Here is a 22,316-nt window from a genome sequence, read left to right as displayed (position 1 = left end):
ATTATTGATTGTAACAGGAAGGAATGGAGTATGTGTGTATAAAGAGCGTTATATTTGATTTATATTTTATATAGTTTTTCTAGAATCTGATGACATTAGTTTATTAACTTTTGTTTAGTTTGCCAATGAAAACAATAAGATTTATGGTTTTCTTTTCTTAAATTATCATACTTGGGGAAAACCAGAAATAAATAATATTCGTTATATACATTTACAGACCTTAAACAGTAACAGTTTAGCAATTGTGTCGGATAGTCTGTTTTGAAAGGTTGTTAAAACATAAATAAACTTACATGATATTGTAATATATTCAACAAAATGTTTCAAAAAACATATTTAAATGCTTTTATTTTTCAAAGGGATTTGAAAAAACTGTCAAATTATTATACAAACAGTACATAATATTTATCTGTTATGATCCTCGTTCAGAAATAAACAAAAAACACCATTAAGAACAAATTTTGACTGTTCTTAGAATAATCTGGTCTTCCTGTTTCAATCAATAAATCATGCGAGAAAACGCAATGTTTGGGAACTCATCGTTTAATATCAGACTGGAAATTGTGATCCCTTTGTTTCACGCCTATATTTCACGTCAATAAGATTTGACCTCACTATACTTGGCTTATATTGCCTTTACAAAGCGATTACCTACATGTTCAGTTATAAGTTTTTAGAGGAGATGAGATCGTGTGATTTTTTGCAAACAGTTTTCATAATCTATGAAACAACAATATAATTCCATTGTAGACTTCTTTCATTCAATGATTGTTTCATTGTAACTTTTCAATATTGCAAGTCTGATTAATAACATTTGTGGATTAATCTTACGAAGATTATTAATAAGTGTTATTCCTTAGAGTCAACATCTTTTCCTTCAAATATAAGAACAGTTATTCCTTCCAAAGCATTCTGGGTATTCCCCCGTAGTGAAAATACCAATTTCAAATGGAAATGGGATTACAGTGTAATTGTCTGCTATTATATTGTCTAATCCCTTATGGTATTATTTTAGTCGTACATTGCATCTTTTAAATCCTTTAATTTTATTAATAAATCATAATCTTTTCTGTAAGGCCAGGGTTATAATAGTCATAATTAGTACTATATAATGCTTTAAAATTAAGGTAAAGTATTAAGTAAGGTGTTTGATGACGTATTGTTTACCTTTTTTGAGTAATCGTTTGATTTAGACTCTTTTTCCTTTGCAATATATTTTGTATTTATGCGTTTAATCTAATTAAAATCACTACGATCAATCAAACTCTGAGTTCAACCTGAGTTTGTTTGTTTTTTGGTGATTTTTTATCCGTGTTTGCTGTGGGTTTTTTCAACAAGAATACACATAGCAGAGTCTTCAATAACATATATAAATGAATCCGTAGTACTATCAATATCATTGTTTGAATATATTTTTTCGATAAGCATGAATGTTTCCCTGTTTGGAAACACCGAACTTTTGTTTTTTAATGAATCCCGTTTACTTTTTTTTAGTTTAGTATGAATATCAGCAATATCATTTATATTTATGTTTTGTGTGGCTATTTCCACCTCAGTTAAACACAATAAGGAAAAATGTATTTTTTTTTCGCTGGAACTCTTTTGTGCGAAGTGAAAATAAATGCATATAGATATGTGATAGTTCGTGGTTGTCATGGATATGCGCGCAGTTATTCAGATTATGTTAATAGTCAAATCGTTCTTTAAATAGTTCTAAGGAGAGTGGAGCATTATTTCTTGAATGGAGCTTAAAACGTTTTTATGGTGCCATTTGAAGCGAGAAACAGTTAATTAGGATTTTAAAATTTGCCACAACACGGTTACCATGATGCTACAGACGAGGGTCTTCAACAAATGAGATAATTGTGTGATGGCAATAAAAAATGACTTCCATACGTGTACATGTTTTATCTTTGCCCATGGGCAAGATAAGAATCTCTTGTACGGTAACTTTTTTGGATCTACATATCTGAGGTGGGAGAAATAGACATCCTCGTAAAAAAAAAAAACAAGATTTAATGACCGTATTCAAAATATACCATATATGTTTATTCCAAAAGATCACAAAATGCTTGCTTCATAATTCGTGATAATATATTAATAAAATACAAACGCTTTATCGGTTTTATTAGCGTTATGTGGCTGATGATTACTTATAGTTTCATGTTGACATTAATAATCTTAAATGTCTAAATCTAAACCAGTAGGCCTTGATATTTATGTTTCTTATATAGAAATAATGTCATATCGATTAATAGTATTTATACACTTTGTTTCTCATAAATCAATTAATATTTTATGAAAAGACTCTTACATCCAATCCCTCTCGACTGTCCTCGACACTACATTTTAAAGGGTCACAAAGTTGGCCGTGTACAAAACTGTTGGTGAAATTTCGGTCTATTTTCCCCTTTTATGTACCCGGTTTGTTCCCTGTGCTTCTTGTTCTGGTATTTGGCCTCCTGTTTGTGAGGGTAATTCGCTTTCCGAACTTCGCGATAATCCTCCAGGACTGTATTCCGATTCCACGATCTTGTTTTGTGGGTGCGGTTTTAACGTCCGAATAGAGCGACTTCACTCATACCACCTCACTGAAGCTGTAGTTGTGTAATTTAACCACCATGGGCCTGTTTGCCCCGGTGCTCGTGATGAAGACCATGTTGTCTGTGTCGAGTTGTAATTGTAACTTAATCGGGTCTTTCACGAGCGCGACAGTTTTCAGCATTTCCAGATAGGTTTATCTTATGTATGCATTGGTTATCACAGAATGTTTCTGTTCAGTTTTGCAACCTTGGGTTTTTAAATGTTATCCACTTAGTTCTTGAATATTAATGCATTTAGCATAAAGGGGTTCCAACTTTGTAACACGATAAAAAGATGAGTGACGAGTTAATGTCACATACGCCTATAGAGATAGATAGATAGTGTCTCAGAGTACTGCCGAATCGACAACAAACACACAACAGTTGACTGTATCAACATGGTAAGAACTATCGTACATTGACCAACCATTAAATCACATAATTTCAAATTATGATGTTTTTATCAAATCTTGCGATTTTTGTTATAACAGATATTATAGAATTTTTACTATTTATTAACTAAATGTGACGATTTAGTAAAATCTAATCACGAATTAGATGACAATACGTATAATTTCCAATGTAGTTTTTACTTTCAGGACACGGCAGCAAAACGCACTTATTAAAATAAAAATGATAGCAATTAGAAGTTCACTTATTTGGTTCATATTGCAATTAACGCAATATTTGGGGGGGGGGGGGGTGCTAAAAGAACAAAAGATCTATTTCTTAATATTGTAATTAAGCATTTTAGACAGTTTCATAGGAACGCTTGTAGTCGAGAAAGAGTATACCCGGACAGGGTTTTACAACAAGAAAATGCAGTTATAAACATTGCCATATTAACCATTGAACTACGAATTCTGAATCATATTATAATAAGGTATGTATTCAATGTTTAGACTGCCTTATTTATCGAGATAAACGAGTATACATTTTAAGACGATTCCAGTTCTAAATTAGTTGAGAGAAGATTTAAAATACATTAGTGCAAACAACATCTGTCTTCAACAGAATGAGATTTTTCATTAGCAAAATGAGTGAACCTTGTGAAACTGCATATATGCATGTGTTTACCCATTATGATCGTGCATTTGACGGAAACCAGCGAAAGCGAAAGCCAAAACAAAAATATACGCATATACCCATAGACGAACCTGTTTGGATTGTTTGAAAATCTTACCTCACGTTCGATATGGATTATTAAAGATAATATAAGTCTGCTCACTCCTGAAAGTTGGTACCATCGCAATATATTTTATACACAAAGAGAACGAATATATAAGTCATAGTTTATCAATACCTTGAAATGTAAATTAACTACAAAGATTTGTTTTAAAAATAACTATTAAGAAAAAGAAAAGATCTGGACAAACCAACAGACCCAAACCATATTTTGATTCTGCTGTTGCATAAGGACCAACATTCAGTAGACGAACAGACAAACTAGAAAAAACACGCAACCTTCAAATGGGGGTTAAACCAGACCCAAGCTACACAAAGAAAAGTTTTATTTTTTTGTGGGGGGGGGGTAGGATTTGTACTCAGTTTTATACTTGAAAATGTTCGAGAACACTTGGACAATATGTTAAGAAACTATTACAATTTTTGAATATGAATACTGTTGAAGTGCGTGAAGTTACAAGGACACTGTTGTAACTCTAAGTAATAGTTAGATGACATGTAGTTTTCATAAAACCTGTAGAAACTTTTGTTTCTGTGAAATCTTGGGCAAGTCTGGGGTCGGTTCGCCTGCCCATGTAGCGATGTTGATATTCCCTTTGGAATTTGCCGCCTTCATTTCGCCACTAGGTTTTTTTTATTCAAATGTATAATACAAAAATATGTTGTGCAGAAACACATCAATATGTTCATTTCATATGTAATTGAATTCATGAACATTTCGAAACTAGTTTTATTTATACATTTACCATGAGGACGTTTTTATATTTCACAATCGATTTTTCATAATCACTAAATAACTCAAAATATGAAAAAAATGCGGAACATAGTTTATAATAGTTTTTTTTTTATAAAAAAGAAAATTATGAACACAAAAACGAATTTGGGCAGGTGATAATTAAGATTGATTTAAATAAGAACGGATGTAAAACTATTTATTTTTATGCTGCTTCATTTCATCTTTTATAAAAGCAATTTCTTTCTCTATTTTATGTCTAATTATCATTTATTTTCAGTTCTGAGAAAATTGAGGCGTTGATTTTCTATACTTTGAACCCAAGATGCAGAATTTCATTATCACTATTAAGAAATTAGTAATCATTGTGTGTTTTTCATTGATTACTATTCCGAAGCTGATATTTTTTAATGTTAAGTTTACATTAATATGATTATCTTTTAAGAATTGATTTAGTCTATTCCATAGTGGTTGTATTTTGGGGCACTCCCAGAAAAGATGTTTCAGTGTTTCAATATGAGTTTGACAAAAGTCACACAAAAAATACTGCTGTTATGTTCAGTGGAACCGCCTGAGCTACCGGAAAACCCTTTTTGACCCTTGTTACGCGTCTTCCGTTTCCGCCGACCCTTACTACCGTTACCACTGTTTCCTATTTACCAATTTATATCCTCATGTATTCATAATTAACATCGGTGTTACAGAAAAGAAAGATTTATATGTTCCTAGAAACCAGTTTTGTAAATACAGCGTAGATTGAACTTAAAGAGCCTGGGTTTCGACCTTTTTTTGTTATGAAAGATTCAGTAACCCTTTGTTCATCATTAACCGTTAACTGGGGTATAAGTAAATTCACTAATTTGATCAGTGATTTCGCTGCCGTGGAACATATATAGCTAATAATCCTTATTTTTGTCTTGTCCACAAATTTGACTTATTTATTTAACTATTAAAGCGTATTTTCCTATTTTTTCAGGTTGAGCTAAATTTTCAACCCTTTTTAATGATCAATAAAAGCACAATAAAGCTTCATTTTGTTTACTAACACATTTTGTATAACAGAGTGTAGGATAAAATAAAATCAACTGAGCTTCTATTCTCTCTAAATCCAAACTGAGCATCGTTAAATTATTTTCACTTTCACACCAATTGTCTATTCGATTTCGTAATGTTAACGGTAATATTTTAGCCATAATATTACAATACGATATTTTTATAGCATAACACATTAAACAATGTTTATAGAATGTAAGCAAATAAATCAATAAATGGAAGAAGTACACAAACACATTTTCTAGAGATAATGGTTGAAATGTTATAACAACCTATTATAGTTAGTATGCGTATGTTAGTAAATGTATCAAAATATCTTAGTTCCCTATATTTTATAATATTCCTTGGTAATTAGAGGGATTATGTTTATCAGATAGACAGACAGTTTATTTCGACTAGTGCAATGTACATCGCAATCAACACATCTGTTTATAATGATAAATGTCAACGTGTATGCATAGTAACAAAACAAACAATGAAGTACAAACAAAAATATATACAAAAGAAATCACACACAAAAGATGATACGTTACAACAAATTCAGTAACTAATGTAATTGTTATAATCTATTTAAATCAGTGAATGAACAAATTTGTCTAAATAAAGTTCTTACATTACTTATATCGGATCTAACTTTAAGACAATCTTTAACAGAAACACATAGTTTGGTAACCTCACTTATATTATTTGATTGCAACACTTTTACAAATTTAAACACAGATATATACATATATATAAATCCCATGAATCGGGGCAGAACCCTCTTTCAACAATATAGTTAAAAAATGTATGCAAGATATGGCTCTTTTGCCTTGACATATATTTTTTTAATTTGTTCATCAACATTAAACAAACAATCTAAACTATCAATATCAGCACTATCAGTTAAACATTATTTAACATGTTCTCTAAAACTATTTTCATTTGGCGAACAAGCCATATTCTTAAAATGGTTTACAAATTCAGTTATATCTAAATTGTTTACATTTGGTTACATTTTTCATACTTCTTAAAAAACTTCCAAACCTTTCAAGAGTTTGATTTACTTATGGAGCGTAAAGAGTTTCTTCCTTAACTGTAATAGGTATATATTGCTTTACGTTTGGCAGTACAATATTTGTTCATAGTTTACAAAAATAAAGTGTATTTAGAAATGTCATTAGTATAAATATCTATTTATAATAATGTTTTAGAACCCGTCAGTGAAATAATAAGTATATGCACTAAAGGTTCGTGTACTAAGTCAAATCTAAACGTCCATGTATTTATGAATTTTGTTTTTGCCCATTTTTTCCTTTGAAATAACTATTAGAAATAAACCCATAACCTCTGAAACCTTCAAAACGCATAAAACTTGTTGAAAATATGATAGTAGTATTGGGTTTTTTTTTCTTAACCCAAATTTTAGTAATATATTTGTAAAGAGCGTATACCTTGCCAAACTTTTCAACTCAGTTGGTTGAGATTTTAAAAAAAAAATGTGTAGGAATTTGGGGAAGTTCTACATAACCGTGAAAAGTGCTCTTTATTGCGGGGTAATTGGTCATTATATAACGAAATACTTTCTCTATATTTAGAACGTTATCTTTATAAATCCTACCTAAATCGAGACCTCTTATTTACAATTTTTGCCGTACACTTGACCAATTAGTCACGTGGTTTTTCCAACATCTCCACGTTTTATTGCATTTGTGCATGAATGTTTGCTCATGTGAAATCAATGTCAATTTAAATAATGGGCCAGGTTCGTTTGGCAAAGGTTTGTTATAAAGTGACCACTGAAAGTTAGTTTGTCTTACGATAGCATCAGGAATCGTGTTGATACGGCCGTTAATCTTTAATTACTTTAAGTTTGACATTAAGTGCACTAGAGCGTTGAAATCCTCTCTGGTGTTCGTTCAGTAATAAATTGCTTTATTTGCATTCAATAATAAGCAACATTTCATATATTCATTTCAGAAAGCGTATTGTATATATTTCCTACTTTAATATATAAGTCACTGTCAGTGTTGTAACAACTTTACTGATATGTCGGTCGCAAAAAGGACACATTGTGACGTCATATTTCCTCACGCAGTCCATGCATATCCGGTGATGCGTACATGGCAGGAACAGTGCGTTAACGTTATTGACTTTACACCACTGGCATTTCGAGATGTGCTCTAAGCAAGCGTTCTCTCCGTGTATGCTTTCTGCAAAAAATGCCAAGTAAAAGTAATAATCAACACATTTAACAACAGTAAATCTCAGGTTTAATCATTGTTATATATTTAACCGTTGAAGATCATGTATTGCAAACTGTCACTTTATTGTTGTTTATATTTAGGCAATTGAAACTCGTCATTTTTTGAGAAAATAAAACATCACAATTTCGGGTAATCACTATGCATTTAGTAACAGCAGATCAAATTTCAACCAATACCTAGGGTGCCCACTATAATAGATTTCCCTTGAAGATTTTCAATTCCATCTCGTTTTTGATTATCCAGAATGCAGAAGATAAGATCTTCCAAAGTTGGTAATATATTTCCTGAAATGAAAATCAATTATATGCAGTAAAATAGTTGGACTTGAGATCATACGTGTTGGTATAGCTGGTACGAGTACGAAACAAGTCACAAGTAAATTTGCTGATATAATTGTCTTCTTGATTATATCCAAGTAATTAAACACTATGCAGTGCTTCATCATCCTTGCTATTGGTAAGGGTTGGAGTATCAAATACAATCATCTTTAAATCACGTACGCATCAAAGCTAACATAATTATAAAGTATACATGCATATTACCATTTTTTTTAAATTGATGGTATGCCCTTTCAAACACTTCGACGGGAAACTCAAGATCCTCAGTGCATATGCGCCGGTACTCCGCGAGCTCAGGTATTGTTACGTCCTATGCAACGATATTTGGATGACTACTGTCAATCATTTATTTGGCTGGTGAATCAAACGGTTATACATTTTATTTTTGAAATGTGCCAGCATCAAACTTATTTGTTTCAAAATATTCAGACAAATGGCATTGGGAAAATAATAAGGCACAACTTTTAAAGCGGGCCATTCGGTAAATGGGTTTTCCTTGATACATATTCTTTGATTGTTTTCATATGTTTGTTGCACGCTTGGTCGTGCGAAATAATTAATTACCAGTTCAGAAATGGCCTCCCCTTGGTCGACGGAAGCCTGAATAAGCTCGATAAACTCGTGCCCCTTGGTTTTCCTGGCGAATGGACAGGCCGGAAACGAGCGGCAGTGTTCAATCCAAGGGTCTTCTCCCGCATCCCACTGTCGCAGTCCTCCGTCACACGCAAAACATCGTACGAGGTCGCCTACACCTGCATAAAAGGTTCAACTTGTACTTATCCACGATTAAATGGATCTGAATATTTCTTTCTTCATCTAGCATATCAAGGAATGAAATTTAATACTATTCATGTCCTTCCAAAAAACGTGACGGGACGCTATTTGGCCCTCTGTTTAAGTCACCCCCCAAAAAAGCTCTGGCCCCATTTTCTAGAACCATCTTTCGCGTAATGACCATAAACATCGTATTTCATTTAACAATATTACATAATTAATCAATTTAACGAAATAAAAATAGTTCACATAATCTATTGACGTTACAAAAAAGAAAATTATACCATTTATAAGAAAACAAAAACAGTGCGCTTAGCTTGATCTTGTTATCAAGAACTAAATATTGTTTGAGAAATCGGGGTCTAGCGTCAAAGTATAAGTAGGAACCTCGACTGTAAGTCCACTGAATTGTCGGTAGCAGTAAATGAAGTGTGTGAGCTACTCATATTTTGTCTTAGAATACAAAGCAATGGTTACGTTTGTTTTTTTTTTATTTTTTACAAATAAGTAAACTCGTACCTGTAAAGTGGAAACCAGCGTCTGCCAGTCGCGCCTCACAGCTCGCGTTCTCGGGTCTTCGGTATGTAGTTTCTATAAGGGTAAATCAAATATTGAACAATTGTCCTCATTATGCATTCGTGCACGTTATGATATTCGATTGAATGTTTTGGACGAATTTAATTTTTAAAATAACTACAATTTCGATTCCAAATATAACTAAAGTTTATTGTAATATATCATCAGATACGTACGACTTATCCACACCATGTGGGTATCTCACGATGATTTTATCAGAACCAAGACAAAATTACAAATAAACAAGATATAATAAAACATAGTTATGCCTACTTTCATCTGATATTAATGAAAGTGGAGATACATGATTTGAAGTATTATGTACTGTGGCATTTAATTGAAGTGTCGATATGTAGTTTGTGGTATAATATAATGTGACAAGTAATAGAAATGCCGATATGTAGATTGTGGTGTAATATAATGTGACAAGTTGTGGAAATGCGAATATGTATTTTGTGGTGCAATAAAAAGTGACATGTATTAAAAGTGCCGAAATGTGGTTTGAGGTATAATATTGTGTATTAACAGCAGATCGAAGCTCAATCCGCAATACCTCGGGTGTCCACTGTAATGGATTCCCCTTCAATTTCGTTTCGTTTCTGATTATCCACAATGCAGGAGATAAAATCTTCCAATGTTGGTAATACTTTGCCTGAAAGAAAATTAATTTATACACAGTTAATAGTTTTACATGAAATCATACGCGTTGATATAGCTTGTTCGAGAAAGAAATTTGCCACAAGTAAATTTGATAATATATTTGTATCTTCTAGTTCATACCCAAGTATTTACAAACAATACGCAGTGCTATATCAAACAATGACATTGGTAAGGGTTAAGTTATCAAATAAAATCATCTTTAAATCATGCACGCATCAAAGCTAACATATTTATAAAGTATACATGCATACTACCAAATTGATGGAATGCCCCTTCAAACTCTTGGGCGGAAAACTCAAGATCCTCAGTGCACTTGCGCCGGTACTCCGCGAGCTCAGGTATTGTTACGTCCTATGCAACGGTATTTGGATGACTATTGTCAATCATTTATTTGGTTGGTGAATCAAGCGGTTTTACTTTTTGTAAGCGAATAAAGACACATGTGCCAGAATCAAACCTATTTGTTTCAAAATGTTTAGAAGAAAGGCATTTGGAAAATAATAAGGCGCGAATTTGAAAGAGGGCCATTCGGTAAATGGGTTTTACTTGATACTTTATTGCTTTGATTGTTTTCATATTTTTGTTGCATGTTTAGCAGTACTCTTTATATTTTTTTAATATTTAATTACCAGTTCAGAAATGGCCTCCCCTTGGTCGACAGAAGCCTGAATTAGCTCGATAAACTGGTCCCCATTGGTTCTCCTGGCGAATGGACATGCCGGAAAACAGCGGCGGTGGGAAACCCAAGGGTTGTCCCCCGCATCCAAGTGTCGTACTCCTCTGTCACACGCGAGACATCGTACGTGGAAGTCCACATCTGTATAAAAGGTTCACATTGTACTTATCTATAATAAAATGGATCTGCATTCATTTTTTTTAGTCTAGCATATCAAGGGAAGACATCTAATATTACTTCAATATGTGCCCTTCTTATGTTCTTTCCACAAAACGTGATCGGACGCTTTTTGGCCCTCTAATTATGCCAGCAACGATACAAAATATTTATCCGTGCAATCTTTTTCAACCGTTTGCGGGGTCGGTGCTGAATGCGGATAGGTGCTAAACGGGTCCAGTCTGCTTTCCAGAGAACATTTCACTGGATAGCGAGGCCGTTTTCTGGTGCTTTGTGGTTTGTTATTGGCACTTACGCTTCCTAGACTAGAAATGTTGTTTTACACATGATAATTTGAATAATCACCAATCCAATCGCCGCCAATGCGAAGGATTTGGTAACAATATGCTGGCATTGTATACAGTGCTTTTGGATGAATTCGTTTGTAAAACTGAATGCTTAAAATAACTCTAATCATAAGGAATAGTAGTTCTATTAATCCCTTTTAAAGAAACCACCAGAATAAGGTTCTTGTTTCTGGCAGAGCGCCTACTTTCAACTAAATGATGGTTCCCATCGTAGGGCGAATTCATGACCTGTATCTTTCACAGATCTTTCTTGTTGACAAAGGCGATAATCAACACACCAAAGGCAGTATTCCCCAAACTGGTACACACTCAAGCCAATGTACAGACGCGTATTAGCCAGGAATTAAGTGCTATTTTGGATTCGACATTTACTAATTTATACACGAGCCAAACAGTTAATCATGGTATCAAGGTCAAACGAAAATCTTCAACTGACCCTGAAGTGTTAATAAAATAAAACAAAACAAAACTTGTCTTGACACATACCTTTGTCTTCTGAACCTCCCTTATGCACCTCGTAGACAGGAGGATACAGGGGATTCTTGAATTTAATATCATTTTTCCAGGGATTAGCATGTGTGTAGTTATGGCAATAATCTGTATCAGCCAAGTTATCCTTGTCGTCTGTAGACACTTGCTCTTCATTTTTGTCAGAATGTTTGCGCTTTAGCATTCTCTAGGTATGCCAAACGTATCTTCTGTATTGTATCCGAGTCATGGTCTGTAAATAGGGAACATTTAATAAAAAAAAATATGTATGTGTTATGTACTTTTATTATATTATTTCCGATGACTTATAGAGATTTATAAATAACAAGAACTGTCATAGTAAGAGTTGATTGTTATGCAGCGTTCCAGCTTATATTGTCTTAGTTTTAACACTCTTTGCAACACTTTATTTCGTCATTCACACAAAAATATGCATTTTACAAAAACATGAGCTGTGCCTTTCTGCGATTTTTCAACAAACAACATTGATGATTTTTCACTCGAAAATACTTGCATCACATTTATTTTAGAAACAAGCCCTTAACTTCCTTCTCATGTGAAATTTCATTAGGGATTTCGTAGGTATTTCCCTTATATTTCTTTTTAATACGGCATCGTGTGGACCTCGGGATTTTATCAGACATTATATTAGACTGTATCATAGTTATATACTCACTTTTTTACCGGCGTTTATAGACGACGTATTTACAAGGAGAAAAATAAATCTAGAATAAAGCACAGACATTAAATGCTCAATGCCCTGTTACTTACTGTTATCTCATAAGTTATTAAGCAATATAGATGTGGCCACTGCAATACGACCATATTCTGATTACCATTAATGAAATCGAATGTAACCACACGGAGATATGCAAATATTTTCTGTCGAAACATTCAAAATACAGGCTGCGCAATACATTTTTTAACATTCATGCAATATCATGTTTAACTTATTTGTTTTAAAATATGCAACACTATACAAAAGTCATGTACAGCATATATCGTGTTCATCATATTTATTAATAATTGATGGTTTACGTGCATTTAAAGCAGTTGTTTTTTACTACATGTATCAAATATAAACTTTAAAACAAAGCAAATCTGATCTAAATTTTTACCTTAACATCCAATCACTTTAACAGTTTACTTACATATGCCGAGTATGAATTCCTGGGGTAATGCGGTTGCGCAAGAAAGTAGATGTTTCCTTTCATCATATAATACATCCAGATTCAAAATCACATACGCTCTAACAAAATAAAAAAATGTCATAAAATTATCCACATAAAAAGGCATAAACATTGATAAATATATTCTATAATATGTGTCTATGTATGTGCTTAGCGGACTACTTTTGATATGACTTACACTATACAAATAACTTAATAATTTTTCAAACGCAATTTGCCATTGCCTGCGTATAAAAATAGATACAGGAAAACCGAGGTCATGATAAAATTACATTTGAGGTTATGTTTTGAATTTAAATATAGAATGAAATTTGTGTGAGCGTTTAAACCGATTAAAGTATTTTCCAATATTACTGATTTAACATACTTAAAGACAAGGCAAAATTGCTTCTGTCTTTATCTTAACAGTGTCCATTAAGTTAAATCATCTATAATGACTCGACAATAATTGGGTGCGTTTGCTAATTTAATTTAAAATAAAACGATTGTGTATGGCGTGGTGTTATTCAAAATAGTTTACCTTTTCAACATTCAGGTAGCCTAGGCTGAAATCGAGAGTGTTTGCGAACATTTTAAATGGATGTTCTCTTTTGTACGTAATAATACGATAAAAACGTGTTGCAGTGACCTTTTGGTGTGTATGTAGGGGGGTCAGTCAAAATTATCAAAGAACTGAAGTTTGTTTATTTTCAAATTGCTAAAAGTACACTAGAAATATCGATAAATGTTAAAACATAACCGAAAACGACCTTCAGTTGCATCAATGGTCACGTAGTAAATTCACCACAAATGTCGTTCATTATCGTTGTTTTTTATGTAAGCCTCAGTGACCTTGACCCAAACACGCATAAAACGCAATCCGAAGGTCTTGCTTCAAACAAAGGCGGAATCTGATTTTCGGTTGTTTTGGGTGAATGTTGTCCTGACCTTGACCCAACAATGTCAAATGCAATATCACGTTACCAGTCAGTTCGCTTCATACCATCACTATCTTCATCCCTACTATCAATCATAACTGAAGTTATTGAGCAGAAATCGCCACAGCGATGCTCGATGACAAGCCAACCCACCCATTCACCGACCGACATCTTCATAGTAACATTACAAACCTGCTTTCCTTTGAAAATCTTGGTACAATTGTAGAAAGGACAGAGCCATTACTTTATTACTTCGACAATTGATACAGCTGAAAAACGCACAGGTCTTAGAACGAAGTTCTGTTATATATAACAAGAACGAAAGCAGATATATTTTATTCCGCAATAAGAACACGTTGGTCTTTTTCCAATGCTTGGCCTAAGAAGGCCGAGTAGATACGATTGTTCACCACCCATATTATAGATGTTTGCTGAAGATTAAGGATTTGGACTGATGGCAAGTTATTTAGGCCACACCAAATTAAGGTTTCGTTTCGCGGATTTACCGCTGCTATTTTTTGGAAAATGTAAAAAAAAAAAAATTGTTTTGTGCGCCCGCTCCTATATTTTGCACTTGTTACAATTTTTGAAGATTTAATCTGCATTATGTTTTAATTGAATGTTGTAATGCGATGAAACAACAATAAACCACTTTAAACCACAGGAGTAAAAAAAATGAGTCAGTTTCCTATTCACAGTAAAAAGGAGATCAGTAAATACTTCATTTTTTTCACCCAAATATAGAGATTTAAAATAAATAAGATTTTTATACAATTTAGAGAAAAATATTGAGGATTTTGTAGGTATGTTAGGGTACATTCAAATTTTGTATTTAAGGGCAAACCTCTCTGATCTTTGGAATTTGGGGTAAATTTTAAGTTTCAACAATACTAAAATACTTTCAAAATCTTCGACTTGATTATACTGTTCAATATTTCTTGTTCTTTTAATTCTGTGAAGATCAAAAATACGTCTTAAATACCCCTAGATATTTGTTCTGGTATGACATTGTCATCCATTTGACGTGACCTACCTTACAGATTCAATAACAATCGATTTCCATTGATATTGCAGTGGTGTGTTTTTTTCTGTGATTCATTTTGTTTTCTATGCCATTTGCGTTGAACCTGCGCCATTAAATGGGGTTAATGTTTAAACTATCGACTACTGGACTTGTTTCTGTAGTGTTTCATATCAATATTGATATAATATAGGGGATAAATAGTGTATTTGTTTAGAAGAGCGCTCACATTGGTATGCAAACGTAACGGAAATGACAACGTTGACATTGTGTCCAAGCCCCGTGCGCACTGACGTTTGATTTGGAATGATATTTTCACTGATATTTTCACTGTTTGAAACAGTGAAATATCAATTTTGTCGCACTGTTCATTCTTTATTAATCACAGGAAAGCATATAACAAAGTGATATGCTCCAGAATGTGTAATGCACACTTACCTTCAATTGTTTATATGTTTTAGTTGCTGTTTTCAGTCATTGGCAAATCACATTAGATACTCGAACCACCAGGCGCGCTAGCCCTGTTAATGTTTTGCACCCTCTAGGGACCATTCGTTTCAAATTTGATTAATGTAATTATTTTTAAATGTCTATTTTATAAAGTAATTTTAAATGTAAAGCTACTAAAACTTTTTTGCTCAAATTTCATTTAAAATCCACCAATGGAAAAAATGCAGACCTCATTAAAGCGATTTACCTCAGGACTGTTTATTACAATTATTGCAGTGAGGCAAGGACAGAGTCTTATGCTATGGTTTAAGGAGTACAGAGAGGGAGAATAAGTTAACTTGTGATCACCTCAACAATCATTGCATGTTATTTTGATTAACTCTTTCTTATTTATTTCTTAACATTTGAACTTATACTTTGTCCAAATATTAAAGATTTAACATCTATACTTTTAACTCCACTAAATTTGCTCCACTTGATAAGAAATTAGACTAATGTTTGTTTACGCATACGAACTAAAACTGAGTGTCATTTCGTAAGGCAAATACCATTAACGTAGTGTACATGCTTATAAAGACCGTTGACATTGTTTAGGTTGTTCGTACTTTAAAAAGAGTTATACTATGCTTTTGGTATGGTAAATGCTGGTCTGAGAGTGGTGTTAAAGCCAGTCGACAATTAAATGATGACACTAGTTTTTGAAATACTATTAGTGGTCGATATAATATAAATATTCTATACCCGAATGTTGACAATACTGGAAGTCATGCAATATTTATTTTCCTTTACCTAACACATTTATATTTATATTTATATAAAGTTGTTCACCATTACACAAACTGTTTGTTTCATAAGCTGTCATTTTGCTGCAAATGTCGTTTGGAAAAAATGCAAACACCGGAAATTACCAGATTTACAACACATTAAATTAGCGCTTACCACCTCAAACATGCCTATAGACGCGCGTGCTATGCGACAGTATCATGTCAACTTGTCAAAATGGTACTGTCAATGTTGGCAATACGAATATGCCAGTGATGGGTTTGAGAATTTAACATGGGCAGGTCACATGAGGTATAATAATAAAAGATATAAAACAGACGAGAATCAATACTTTTAATTTCCACCTGCTATGATGTGTTTTAAAATATACAATACGGAAATAAAACCATTGGGATTCCATGAGAAAATTTCTTATTTGTCATAATTATACCTTTAAATAATTTATATTCACCTAACTGGTATCTTGAGTTTAATAAATTCCAATATGAATATACTATTCAGAAGAAAGAGTCCTATGTAATAACTGTTTCGATATGGTAAAAGTATCGTATTCATCAAAGCTCCCAAATGGAGTTGAACGGACTTCTAAAGAGAGACATACAAAATCGGAAAATAAAAATGTAAATCTAAGAAGATTACCACGGAGGGGAGTGGCAAGGTCTAAATGCCATCATCAAAGACGAAAGAAGTGTAAAAGGGATATTACAATATTAGAAGTAATCATCTTCGAGATTCACATTGTGTACGCGGCAGAATTCAGTGCCTTCATTCGGCATGTACTCTCCAGTTTTCAAGAGTTTACGGTTTATTTTCGATATAAGGATGGTCAATATCGCTGTTTCGTGTTGCTTGATCCAACAGAAGAGCTCAATATAATAGAGGAGAATCAACATGTACAGAAATGTTCTTATCTCTCCAAGGTTCCTTTTACGGACTTTCTTGTAAGAAGGTCGAGATCTGCGGGGTCTTTTTTGGTACTAAAAAAGACGACAGACTGCCAGCGGCTGTTTGAAAAGCTTCAATGGTACGTTGACGATCACTTTTGTCAATATAAAGTTGATCTGTCAAAGAAACAGTTGACTTATCTGCCATATGAAGATGACCCTCTACATAACGTGTATTACTTTGGTGACCTTACGTTAGTTGAAAACAGGAGCGCTGACACGACTTCCGGAAGAAACAAGAACAGCGATCTTGTTGTTTCGCTGAAAGGGATTAACGAAACTGTTTTTCCCCATGACAATAGCTCTTTTGAAAATTCAGCATGTCCATCAAGTTTTAACAAGGGCATAGTGTACAATGACGGCCTATTGTTACCAAACCCCTCGTCTTGGCGGGCAGGGATTAGATTGGGCGAAGATGCAAATGCGCATGAGCAGAACAACATTTCAACATATGAGAGCGCTAGGGCAGATGACAAATCACGAAGCAACAGAAAACGGCCTCGCTATCCAGGGAAAATTACCGTGGAAAACAGACTGGACACGTTTAACGCCTGGCCGCATTCAGCACCGACACCACAAACGCTTGCAGTAGCTGGCTTCTTTTTCACGGGTGAATATATTTGAAGCGTTGCCTATTATTTCTTTATTTACATAAGTTGGTATACAGATGTGGGTCAAATATTAAAATCTATTGATAACGTTAAATATTTTATCAAATAAACTGTTCTATAATAATCAGTTGATAGTATAACAGTTTTGGGTATAAAATAAAAGTATTAATTTTATAACATATATGTAATACTTTTCTGCGTTGATTCAAGGCGATGCGGACCTGGTTCGGTGCCACCAGTGCGGTATCGGTCTCAAAGACTTCAACCCGGTTGACGATCCAATGTCAGAGCACATTAAAAACTCTGGCAATTGTGACTTCCTCATTGACTTGTATGGGGTGACTGGATTGGAACAGAAAAGGGTATTCATGTATAATTACAATGTAAAACATTTTCGGCGTTATAATTTATTTTCATATTAAGGAACATGAAAGATATATATATATATTTAATCTTCACCTCACAGTTAATCGTATTAAATTGTTTCAAAGCCACTTCTCTTTGAATTAAAGAAACCTTGGGTTATTGAATTAATTCACGAACTTGTTTATATCAATGTTTTAATTAGTTGCACTAATTTGTACTTCACAACCCTGGTTCTTTAATATATCAATGTGTTGACATGAATCTACGTTTTGCAGTGTCTTATTAACGACCCCGAAACAATAAGAAGACGGCAGTTGGTATCGTTCCAAACACAACAAGTCCCAGGTACGATTTCTGTTATCTTGTATTCCATTTAACTAATGTATTTTCATGTTTCACTAATGTACCCACAAACCGCATATCTGCTCTCCCATTTCTGGTGACACGATAACATAAATATCTCCGCTTTGTATAACTTTATTTACCCAGGTAGTAGGTGTGGCCTCTTATTGCTTTGTATCTAGGTCTTGATGCTAATGAAATCATCGTCGGATATCCAGTCGCACGTTTCTGACGATACAATAACATAATTTTTGTAACGTGATTCGTGAAATTAAATCCATTCAAAATATTTACTGGATTATCTTACTGTGCAAGTTTTCAAAATAATGACAATTGTTTCTTATTTGGTTTACGATTATAGATACTACATACCGTAGGCCCGAGTACGCTAGTTATGAGGCCCGCCTGGCCACATTTAATAGCTGGCCGGAAGAGGCGTCTCAGAGGCCGCACCATCTGGCAGACGCTGGTCTCTACTTCGCAGGTACGATTAACCTTATTTCAAAGAAAAACACGTTCGCTTCTTTGGCGAATAATAAGAAGCTCACATAGCTCATTTGCTGCTGCTGACAATTCAGGGCATTAGCTTTGAACGTACCCTAGTCGAGCCTGGACGCCATGGACCAACTCCTTGAAACATTTATAACAGGGCAAAGCGAAAACAAAGAGTTTTGCTGTATTTTTTAAGCTTTTGGGGCGGTATAAATTCACTGTCTCGTCGTTGACAAAAGGCACTATGGTCATGCGTTTATTAGATGGTTGACGAGTAAGTTTTGGAAAGTATATTTGAAAACAGTAGGTAGCATGTTTAGAATATTATATACAGGTTTGGAAGACTTCGTAAAATGTTTCGCTTGTGACGGGGTCCTGCGACAATGGGGTGCAGGAGCCGACACTTTGATGGAGCACCGGTGGTTTTCTCACACTGCTATTATTATATTTCAACAAAATAGAATAATTTGCAGACATAATAACCGCTATATTAAAAGTAAGATTAAATATCTAAAAGGGACATATCGTGGATGGTATAATATTTTTTGATAAAGTATGTGTATTATTATAGGTGTTGAAGATCACGTGCGGTGTTTCGCCTGTGACGGAGGACTGCGACGGTGGGATGCGGGAGACGACCCTTGGATAGAACACTGCCGCTGGTTTCCGGCTTGTCCCTTCGCCAGGGCAACCAAGGGGGACCAATTTATCGAGCTCATTCAGGCTTCAGTTGACCAAGGGGAAGAGTTTTCAGAACTGGTGATTAAATATATATTTCTTACCGCCAAGCATGTCACTGGCCGTTTCAAAGGTTGCGCTTTATTATGTACCCATTGCCTTTTATCTACATATTTTCAAACTCAGTTATTTGTCGTACGACCAAGTGCTTTAACGACTTACCAAATACATAACCCTTTGAACAGTTTCATGTTTATCTTTTGAACTAGTTACACATTATTGCACAATTACAGATCAAATTAAAGAACCATCGTATTTACAATTTGGCATTCTGCCAACAAAACATGAATTTCAATAACGATTAAAATAAAAAAACACTTCAATATCAGAATTACAAATATAGGTAAGATATATGCATTGTATGTTTGTTCTTTAATAATGCATTGTATGATTGTTCTTTAATAAAGACAACCATTCAATTCATTGTATTGTATGCACTCGACGATAGACACTTAATCAATAACACTTAATAATGTTCATATAAATTGGCATGCACGTAGAATATGTTATCAATATGCAATGAAATCACTGCGATGCATTCTTTAAAAGGTTTAAGTTACAAAAGTCTGAAGGTTATTTACTTCTTTGCATTTCTTATGACATCTGGATTTCATTCCGTATTTGTCAACCAAGTAATTGATTGACAACACATGTCATGTCTTTTTAGCCGCAATATTATTTCATTTCCTTTAAGTTGTCATCGATATGTTATTTTCATAGGAAGAAACAAGACCTGTGCCACAGCTTCAGGAAAATTCCCCTGAAGACGTCGTGACTTCTGGTATAGACAACATCACGCTTGGGCGTGCGGAGCTGGAGGAACACCGTCGCACGTGCACTGAGGATCTTGGGTTTCCAGAAGAAGAGTTTGAAGAGGCCCTCATTAAGCTTAGAACAAGTGGTAATATGCCAAATTCAGAAGAAAAAAAACGGATTTTTATTGGAGGAAATTTATATTTCAGGAAAAATTCTGATTCCCATTGTCAGGAAGTATACCGATTTACATTTCTGTTTATATACTGATTTTCAGAAAATATACTGATATTCAAATTCACGCAATATACTGATTTCCATTTTCAGGAAAAATACCGATTTCCATTTTCAGGAAATATACCGATTTCTATTTTCAGGAAATAAACTGATTTTTATTTTCAGGAAATATACTTATTTTCATTTTCAGGAAATAAAGTGATTTTTATTTTCAGGTTATACTAATATTCATTTTCAGGAAATATACTGATTTCCATTTTCAGGAAATATACCGATTTTTATTTTCAGAAAATATACTGACTTTCATTTTCAGGAGTCGGATTTTTATATCAGGCAATATACTGATTTTCAGAAAATATACTTATATTAATTTTCAGGAAATATATATTGATTTCCATTTTCAGAAAATTTTCTAATTTCCATTTTCATAAAATGTCCTGATTCCTATTTCCAGGCAATATCCTTCCAACATTGGAAGATCTTATCATCTGCATAGGGGATATCCAGAAACGAAATGAAATTCGACAATTTCAACTTGAAGCAGTGACAGTGGACACCCCAGGTATTAAGCTTCGATTTTCTGCTATAACTTAAATATCCGAAATGTAATTATATAACTCTATCATTTTTTTCAATTTACAAGTTTTCAATTCTTACATATACATAATTGATTCTGATAGAATGCAATGCGTTATCTTCCTCAATTAAATATATAGCAATTAATAAACCAGATATTTACTCATTTTACAGAAAGCATCCTTGAAGAGAACGCTCGCTTGAAGCACATCTTGAAATGCCAGCGGTGTAATGTCAATAACGTTAACGCACTGTTCTTGCCATGTGCTCATCACCGACTGTGCATGGACTGCGCTAGCAAATATGACGTCACGGTGTGTCCCGTTTGTGACCGGCCGATCAGGGAAATCGTTAAAACGTTCATGGGTTGAAAACCGCCGAATAACTCATACATTTACACATATTGAAGTCAGAAGACAGAAATGAAAAGGGAAAACTAATCCTTATGTTTATATAAATCAATACAAGATTTTTTTGTTATTGAATGGAGACTCTCTTGCAATCAAACCATTCTGTGATAACTTTTACGTTTATGGAGTATATTATATATTTATTATATTGTATTTATATAATTTAATAATATATTTAATAATTTATAATATATATATTTCTCTTTTACTCTACATAGAGTTAACTGATATACATCAAATTGTTTTTCATTGAATTTTTTTATCTTCTAAAATGTATGTCTTGTGTGGTTTTTAGCGCATTACTTTTTATTGCTGCATATCGTTTCCCTTTACATAACGTATACAGATGTTTACCATATATTATGACCAAGCCCCTCCTGTGTTTGTGTCTGTAACTATTATGTTTATGTCTTACCGACCTAAAATTATTTTAACTCAAATTGCTCTAATCATGCCCATCTATATAGTTCTAAGCACTGGTATCAAGTGCTCGACAAACCAAGGCGGGCTATAAACGTGCCAGTAAAAAAAGCAACCCTTTAGTTACAACCAATACCCATTTACTGCAAAGGATCGCAAGAGGCTAATCACAGAACTATGACATTCTCATAAGACCCCATTTTGACCTACCCATGGGTAAGTCAGTGCCA

At 33.7% G+C, this 22,316-nt stretch overlaps 2 protein-coding genes across 4 annotated transcripts; one reads left to right on the top strand and one right to left on the bottom strand.

Moving 5' to 3' along the window:
• Positions 1-5,522: 5,522 nt before the first annotated feature.
• Positions 5,523-13,159, bottom strand: LOC128237408 (baculoviral IAP repeat-containing protein 7-B-like). 3 transcript variants are annotated; one of them, XM_052952926.1, is made up of 10 exons: positions 12,988-13,159; positions 11,834-12,068; positions 10,777-10,964; positions 10,399-10,498; positions 10,041-10,139; positions 9,431-9,502; positions 8,702-8,889; positions 8,342-8,447; positions 7,976-8,083; positions 5,523-7,745 (listed from the first exon to the last, which is right to left on the bottom strand). In XM_052952926.1, the coding sequence occupies exons 2-10, from the start codon at positions 12,018-12,020 to the stop codon at positions 7,534-7,536; spliced, it is 1,260 nt and encodes a 419-aa protein (XP_052808886.1). In that variant the 5' UTR covers positions 12,021-12,068; positions 12,988-13,159; the 3' UTR covers positions 5,523-7,533. The 3 variants fall into 3 exon arrangements, with proteins under 3 accessions (XP_052808886.1, XP_052808888.1, XP_052808887.1); XM_052952928.1 differs by having other exon boundaries at positions 10,402-10,498; XM_052952927.1 differs by lacking the exon at positions 12,988-13,159 and adding an exon at positions 12,955-12,983.
• Positions 13,160-16,523: 3,364 nt separating this feature from the next.
• On the top strand, positions 16,524-21,910 carry LOC128237407 (E3 ubiquitin-protein ligase XIAP-like). Its single transcript, XM_052952925.1, has 8 exons — positions 16,524-17,751; positions 17,963-18,114; positions 18,394-18,463; positions 18,822-18,944; positions 19,524-19,711; positions 20,411-20,591; positions 21,135-21,242; positions 21,431-21,910. The coding sequence occupies exons 1-8, from the start codon at positions 16,731-16,733 to the stop codon at positions 21,625-21,627; spliced, it is 2,040 nt and encodes a 679-aa protein (XP_052808885.1). The 5' UTR covers positions 16,524-16,730; the 3' UTR covers positions 21,628-21,910.
• The last annotated feature ends 406 nt before the right edge of the window (positions 21,911-22,316 follow it).

This window comes from Mya arenaria, chromosome 6 (genome assembly GCF_026914265.1).
Source record: "Mya arenaria isolate MELC-2E11 chromosome 6, ASM2691426v1".
Lineage (NCBI taxonomy): Eukaryota > Metazoa > Mollusca > Bivalvia > Myida > Myidae > Mya > Mya arenaria.
Note: the sequence above shows the minus strand (reverse complement) of the source record. Positions and strands in the feature narration are given on the sequence as shown.